General features: G+C 38.1%; 1 protein-coding gene across 1 annotated transcript; it reads left to right on the top strand.

Annotated features, from left to right (window-relative positions):
- The first annotated feature begins 252 nt into the window (after positions 1-252).
- On the top strand, positions 253-8,199 carry LOC127943334 (NLR family CARD domain-containing protein 3). The gene is made up of 7 exons (XM_052539707.1): positions 253-388; positions 533-643; positions 2,548-4,428; positions 6,277-6,450; positions 6,544-6,717; positions 7,322-7,368; positions 7,548-8,199. The coding sequence occupies exons 1-7, from the start codon at positions 264-266 to the stop codon at positions 8,093-8,095; spliced, it is 3,060 nt and encodes a 1,019-aa protein (XP_052395667.1). The 5' UTR covers positions 253-263; the 3' UTR covers positions 8,096-8,199.
- The last annotated feature ends 413 nt before the right edge of the window (positions 8,200-8,612 follow it).

Here is an 8,612-nt window from a genome sequence, read left to right as displayed (position 1 = left end):
TATGTACAAATTATGTCTGCAAAGACTAAAAACAAGAAATAGAACATAAATTTGAATATAAATGTCAAACACTTTCTTTCAGTATAAAGATTATACTACATTGAACTATAGATTTACTTTTTATTTTATGAGGAAAGTGAGTAGATCTCTCTCTTTTACTTCAAGGGTTTATTGTGTATTTTAGTAATTCATGTGTTAAAGCATTTAAAGGCACTACAGCATCCTTTAATGCATAAAACAACCTCTATTTTAGGAAATGAGAAATGGAGGATACTGCTTCTAAAATGAGTTCACCATCTCCTGAATCAAGTTGTGTGCCATTAAAGAGTGATCAGTCTTTGATGAATCATAATATTGAATTGAATGATACAATGGCCTCTGGTACCAGGTGAGACACTGTTTTGCATGCACACACTTTTATCTGAATAAACTACAGAAGTACAGTATCAACAATGGGTAAATGTATATACGTGGTGTATACTGAGTTTAGTTAATTCAGTAAAATGCCATTTTTGTCTTTTGTTGTTATCAGAAGGACACAGAGATCAGAGTCTCCAGAAGCCAGCTGTGTTTCTGTGAAGAGTAACGCATCCATGGATCACCCATTTGAATTTAGTGATGGACCAGTGACCTCTGACCTTCTGTTAGTATGAACATGAAGTTGCAAATTCACTATTGTTACAACCCACTCATATAAATTCTGCAACAAAAAAGAGGAATTAAACATTAACAACAAAAAAAAAAAAAAAACAATCAATGCAAAATATTTTTATTTAACTAATACAACAACAGTCAGTAATGATAATAAACGTTAGTCAAGTCACCTTTATTTATATAGCACTTTAAACAAAATACATTGCGTCAAAGCAACTGAACAACATTCATTAGGAAAACAGTGTGTCAATAATGCAAAATGATAGTTAAAGGCAGTTCATCATTGAATTCAGTGATGTCATCTCTGTTCAGTTGAAATAGTGTCTGTTTTTACTTGCAATCAAGTCAACGATATCGCTGTAGATGAAGTGACCCCAACTAAGCAAGCCAGAGGCGACAGCGGCAAGGAACCGAAACTCCATTGGTGACAGAATGGAGAAAAAAACCTTGGGAGAAACCAGGCTCAGTTGGGGGTCAGTTCTCCTCTGACCAGACGAAACCAGTAGTTCAATTCCAGGCTGCAGCAAAGTCAGATTGTGCAGAAGAATCATCTGTTTCCTGTGGTCTTGTCCTGGTGGTCCTCTGAGACAAGGTCTTTACAGGGGATCTGTATCTGGGGCTCTAGTTGTCCTGGTCTCCGCTGTCTTTCAGGGCAGTAGAGGTCCTTTCTAGGTGCTGATCCACCATCTGGTCTGGATACGTACTGGATCCGGGTGACTGCAGTGACCCTCTGATCTGGACACAGACTGGATCTGGTGGCCACGGTGACCTCGGAACAAGAGAGAAACAGACAAATATTAGCGTAGATGCCATTCTTCTAATGATGTAGCAAGTACATCGGATGTTATGGGAAGTGTTTCCGGTTCCGGTTTACCTAATTAATGCAGCCTAAAAATCCTTTAACGGATTTGGATATTAAAAGCATATTAGTATGTTATGTGTATGCCAGGTTAAAGAGATGGGTCTTTAATCTAGATTTAAAATGCAAGAGTGTGTCTGCCTCCCGAACAATGTTAGGTAGGTTATTCCAGAGTTTAGGCGCCAAATAGGAAAAGGATCTGCCGCCCGCAGTTGATTTTGATATTTTAGGTATTATCAAATTGCCTGAGTTTTGAGAACGTAGCGGACGTAGAGGATTATAATGTAAAAGGAGCTCATTCAAATACTGAGGTGCTAAACCATTCAGGGCTTTATAAGTAATAAGCAATATTTTAAAATCTATACGATGTTTGATAGGGAGCCAGTGCAGTGTTGACAGGACCGGGCTGATATGGTCACACTTCCTGGTTCTAGTAAGAACTCTTGCTGCTGCATTTTGGACTAGCTGTAGTTTGTTTACCAAGCGTGCAGAACAACCACCCAATAAAGCATTACAATAATCTAACCTTGAAGTCATAAATGCATGGATTAACATTTCTGCATTTGACATTGAGAGCATGGGCCGTAATTTAGATGTATTTTTGAGATGGAAAAATGCAGTATTACAAATGTCTAGGGATAATGAAGAAAAAAAGAAATATAACCTCAACAAAACTTTAATTATATGTTATAAGAAATGCCAAGGAAAAATACATGTCAACAAGATCCAGAGAAACCACCTCACAGAGAACCTATCCTATTTAACACAAAATACTCGTATATACTCTAAATAAACAATTAACATGGGGAAGACCAATCAGAAACAGACACACTCTACCCAATAGGATCCAGAAAATGTCAAAGGTTTCATATGGTCAGTGACTAAATAGACTCAATGAAGTAACATTAAATATACATTCATAATTGCATATGCTTTGAAGTCACATCTGGTAACGAATATTATTATTTTTTTCAATATAATATCATTGTAATCACTGTCATTGTTATTTTATTACTTTTATATTATTTAAACAGGAAAGAGATATATGAGCCAAGCCGATATTTTCCATCCTCTACATACCATTATCAGACTCATTTCAGAGAGAAAAGAAGTAACGAAATCCTGCAGACACAAATACTAGAGACTGGAGACCAGAAGACAGTCAAAGACCAGCACAAAATCAACATGAAAAAAAGGTATGAGAAATTAATTGAAGGAAGCAAACTCCAAGAGAAGGAAACCCTCCTGAACAGGATCTACACACAGCTCTACATCATAGAGGGAGAGAGAGAAGGAGTGAATGAAGAACATGAGGTTTTACAGATGGAGAAAACAGCCAGAACAAATCACTCACAAAACACTCAAATTGACTGCAATTACATCTTTAAAGCCTCCGCTGAAGCAGGATATGAGGAGAAAGAGCAGATCAAGACTGTTCTTACTAAAGGCATCGCTGGAATCGGAAAAACCGTCTCTGTGCAGAAGCTCATTCTGGACTGGGCCGAGGGAAAAGCCAATCAGGATGTAGATTTCATGTTTGTGCTTCCATTTCGAGAGCTGAACTTGATCCGAGATCATGAGTACAGTCTTCACAGACTTCTGCTGGACTTTCATCCTGAACTTCAAGATCTGGACTCACAGATTTATGAGGAGTGTAAAGTTGTGTTCATCTTTGATGGTCTGGATGAAAGCAGAATCACACTGATGTTTTCAGACGCTCAGAAAGTTTGTGATGTGACTGAGACTTCATCAGTGGCTGTGTTGATGTCAAACCTCATCAAAGGAGAGCTGCTTCCCTCTGCTCTCATCTGGATCACCTCCAGACCAGCAGCAGCCAATCAGATCTCCTCCGAATACATCCACCGTCTGACAGAAATTCAGGGATTCACTGAGCCTCAGAAGGAGGAATATTTCAGGAAGAGAATCAGTGATGAGCATCAAGCCAGCAGAATCATCTCACACATCAGAAGAGCAAGAAGCCTCCACATCATGTGCCACATCCCTGTCTTCTGCTGGATCTCATCCACTGTGCTTCAGAAGCTCCTGGAAGAAAATCTGAGAGCAGAAATCCCTCAAACTCTGACTGAAATGTACATCCACTTCCTGCTGATTCAGATCAACACTAGGAAGCAGAAGTATAAAGAGAGAGATTCAGATATACTCCTGCAGTCCAACAGAGAAGTGATTGTGAAACTTGCTGAAGTGGCTTTCAAACAGCTGATGAAGGGCAATGTGATGTTCTATGAGGAGGACCTGATTGAGAGCGCCATAGATGTCACTGACGTCTCAGTGTATTCTGGGATTTGCACTGAGATCTTTAAGCGGGAATCTGTGATTCATCAGAGGAAAGTCTACAGCTTTATTCATCTGAGTGTTCAGGAGTTTCTTGCTGCTTTCCATGTGTTTTACTACCACATAAGTAGCACTACACTAGCGTGTTTTGATTTACTGCACAAACTCCATGAAAGAGTAGTGGACAAAGCCATTGAGATTGAGAATGGACAGCTGGATTTGTTCCTACGGTTCCTGCTGGGCATCTCCCTGGAATCCAATCAGAGACTCTTACAGGATCTACTGACACAAACAGAGAACAGCTCAGAGAGCATCAGAGAAATCACACAGTACATTAAAGAGAAGATTAAAGATGGACATGGACTCTCCACTGAAAGATCCATCAGTTTGTTTCTCTGTCTGCTTGAAGTGAAAGATCAGACTCTGTCCAGAGAGATTCAGGAGTTTGTGAAATCAGACAAACACACAGAGAAGAAACTATCTCCTTCTCACTGCTCAACAATCGCCTACATGCTTCAGTTATCAGAAGAGGTGTTGGATGAGCTGGACCTTAAGAAATATAACACATCAAATGAGGGGAGAAGAAGACTGATACCAGCTGTGATCAACTGCAGAAAAGCTCTGTAAGTGTTTAGAGGTCTAAGGGTATTTTTGGGGCCTGGAAAGTTTTGTCATGCCCTGACATTTGTGCTTTGTTTCAGTTACTTATAAACATCTAATGACTAAATTCTAATATCACTGTAATCAGCGCAAATTTTCCTATAATAATTTGTGAGCAGCACGTATGTACATGATTGTGATTTTGAAAAGAAAACAAAAAAGTTATGCGTGGTTAGTGAAAACTAAAAACGTTAAATCACTTGAATAAGGCCATAAAACACATTGTGGTGGAGAGAGTGATCACACAGACAACAGTAATGCAATAAAGTCCCCAGAGGGGTGGTTTATTGAGCAAGGGTTGCAAGTAGACTGTGCAGTGCTCTGGTGCAGGAGTCCTGGTTGTGCAGCTAAAAGTACCCGTGGGTGCTGTGTGATGTGCTGTTCCTCAGACACCTGAATCTGAAAGAGAGCCAGAACACAGCGTTAATCTCATTCTGGAGTCGAAGCTCAACTTCCTCTCCTTTCCCTTTGCTTAAAAGTTGTTCTGCTGATGAGGTTCAGGTGTTGGTGACCACCATGCACTCCCAAGTGATTGCAGTGTGAGCGCTGTTTCCTGGACGACACTAATCCCTGGTTAGCTGGCTCGCCACACTATAGAGAACATTGGTTCCCGGGACTTTTGAGAACTGGAGCTTGTAGCCTAGAATTTTTCTTTCTAAACTATTTGAAAATCATCTTGTTTAATCCGTCTCAGAAAACAATATATTGATAAAAATATTCTAAGACACTTTATATTTGTAAAAGTCATATGTGAGTAGGCATCAACTATCGTGAATATCATTGGAATTACACCTTGGAAGACAAAGGCCTGCATAATGACATGCATAATGAGCATTTCAGTCAGGTGGGTCACAAAGAAGGAGGATTTACAAGAAAGAATATGAGAACAAAATAAATATATACTTTTGTGTTTGTAGTTTATTTATAATATTTTTAATTATCCCACAACATAGTTTAATATTCACATGCGAGTGCAGTTAAACAGTTTATTAAGAACAATCAAAGCTGACTTTCAAAGCTGAATTTTTTTGCATCATTGCTACAGTCACACAATCCTTCAGAATGCCTCAACCATGTGAAGGAAATGTTACGCCCCTTAAAACTGTAATGCAGTGTGTTCCTGACAGGTAGAATAAAATGTCAGGACGCCAGCGTGATGAGACAAAACCAATAAATCCCATTACAAATGAGGCATTTTTTGTATACAGTGGGGACATAATTACTGATTATAATAATAATAAAAAAGTAAGTTGTGTTGCATATCGCGCTGCATAAAAATAAAAACATGTCTGCATTTGTGATCGGAGAAATGGCAAGCAATAAGCTGTTCTCTACACTGCTCAAAACTGGCAATCGTCAGTGGCAAATTCATTACATATGAAAATGTACTTACAGACTGTGAGTCAGAAGCAGCAGCAAGAATATAAGTTTCGCCGCCTTTCTTTGGATGAACATTAAAGCAGCATAATGTTAATTTTGCCCACATCGTGACGTAAACATGTGACATTTTAGAGTGAGTCATTTTAGGTATGAGTGGTTGATAGTTAACTTTTCATAAATAAAATATCTTTGGATTTGAGACTTTACAGACCTTCTTTATGCACCAAGAGCTTGTGATACTCCATAATAAAAAATAAAAAAACACATCATATGACTCCTTTAATCAAAATTCCTTATGAAAGGAATTACAGTTTTTGTGCAGAGTAATACATCTTATGTCTATTTTCAGAATGTAGTGAATCTGATATTAGTCAAATAGTAGTTGTAGAAAGATAAGTATTTAATTATCATGCATTTTTCACTTTTTTTAGTCTTGCTGGCTGTAATCTCACTTCTCAGGATTGTGAAATTGTGTCATTATCCCTACAATCCTCCAACTCTGCCCTGAGAGAGCTGGATCTGAGTAACAATGTCTTACAAGATTCAGGAGTGAAGCTGCTCTCTGATGGACTGAAGAGTCCCAACTGTCAGCTGCAAATACTGAGGTATTAAGGGTAATGTATAGTTAGTCTGTCCTAATGTTGATGTGTGTTTGTAGATAATATGTCTGTAGATTATCTGAATGTGTGTGTCTGTAGGTTGTCAGGCTGTATGGTGACAGAGGAAGGCTGCGGTTATTTGTCTTCAGCTTTGAGGTCTAACCCCACACACCTGAGAGAGCTGGATCTGAGCTATAATCACCCAGGGCAATCAGGAGTCCAGCTGCTCAAACACAAACTGCAGGATCCAGACTACAAACTGCAGATACTTAAGTATGTTTATCAGTAAAAGTATTATCTGGTTTTACAGTAGATTCTTAAATAATATTAATCTTGGTTGATTAAAAAAAAGCTTGAACAAATGTGAATCATGACAACTTAGATGAAATGCCTAATTAAATTATTACCAAATACATAGTCCATGTAACTTCATGTTAATTTCTATGGAGTTTCATGTTTTAATTGACTTCGCAGTAATAAACATGTGTGTGCAAGTGTGACAAGGGTAATCTAATGCTGGGTTTAGACTTCCTAATATTTTTGTCACAGATGTGATTGATTATGGAGGATAAAAGAGCGTCACAGACACAGCAGTGATTGCCATCCACTGATATATTGTATATGATAAAGTGCTAATTTTTTTGCATTTCCCATCAACATCTCAGAATATTTATGAATTACCACAACACTCTACATCAAATGGATTGTGCCAAAATTGAAATTAAAAACAGATTTTTTTATAAGAGAAATGTTTAAAAAATTTTTTTGATCACTCATTATTTTAACGGTGCCACTACTTAACAAGATAGTAAAACTATTTCATTTCAGTTATCATTTTATTGATCATTTGTTATTTTTTGTGTTTGTCTCCATTTAGTTTGGACCATGGAGGACATTTCAGGGTCAGACCAGGACTGAGAAAATGTAAACCCTCACTCACAGACAAACACATACTTGTTGGTGGTGATGTCATTCATATTCTAATGAACCTCATCTCACATGCAGACATATACAAGTTATGACACACACATCCCATGTACACACATGCACACACTAAGCTAAAAAATGTCACTGTTATTATAATCTGCTGTCTTTGTGTCCAGATGCCTGTGATCTCACACTGAATCCAAACACAGCACATACTCAACTCATCCTGTCTGAAGATAAAAAAGAAATAAAGTGTGGAAAAGATCATCAGCCATATCCTGACCACCAAGACAGATTTAAGCTTTATGAACAGGTGCTGTGTGTTGAGAGTCTGGCAGGACGCTGTTACTGGGAGGCTGAATGGGAAGGGTCAGGTCATATAGCAGTGACATATAAGGGAATCAACAGGAAAGAAGGGAGTGACTGTCGGTTTGGACGCAATGAAATGTCCTGGAGTCTCTTCTTTTGTGATAAAATGTATACTTTTTGGAACAATAATAAGACCACGGACATTCCTACCCTTTTGCCCTCCTCTAATAAAATAGGAGTGTATCTGGACTGGTCAGCCGGCACTTTGTCCTTCTACAGTGTCTCTGACACACACACACTCACACACTTACACACATTCAAAACCACATTCACTGAACCTGTCCATGCTGGATTTACAGTTTATCCTGATTCATTAGTGTCTCTGAGTCAGATGAACAACAGAGTCTCATTTTAAAACCCATTTCCATCTTGTAAGAAATATAGATTGCATACAAACAAAATCACAAATAATTACAAATATTACAAACACCAGTCCAGAGTGCTTTCAGCATATTGTTGCATTTTAACATGAGCAGTGTTTGGGAGTAACACATTACTTAGTAGCACGTTATTGTAATTTGATTACTTTTTAGTAACATTGTAGACATTGCTGACAGAATGCAGTGTTTTACAATCTAGGGATTGTAAAAAGGATGTACAGTAGCACACACACTGTCAAGTCAAGTGCCATTGGATTAGAGACCTAATTATGCATATGTTGATTGTGTTATAAGAGAGTTTTGTGAGATTGCGATGAACTGAGATGTCTTTTAGAGATTATAAATGCAGCTCTCTTTGCTAACATTCTGCCAAACTATGCACACAGAAGCCACTTGCTTTAGTTAAAAATAACATTTGTTATAAAAGCATCAACATTCACAGAACACTATTTTTTTAGGAGCCTGTATGATGGGAGTAATCAGTTATCAGTA

This window comes from Carassius gibelio, chromosome A22 (genome assembly GCF_023724105.1).
Source record: "Carassius gibelio isolate Cgi1373 ecotype wild population from Czech Republic chromosome A22, carGib1.2-hapl.c, whole genome shotgun sequence".
In the NCBI taxonomy this organism is placed as follows: domain Eukaryota; kingdom Metazoa; phylum Chordata; class Actinopteri; order Cypriniformes; family Cyprinidae; genus Carassius; species Carassius gibelio.
This window is presented reverse-complemented; position numbering and strand designations above follow the sequence as displayed.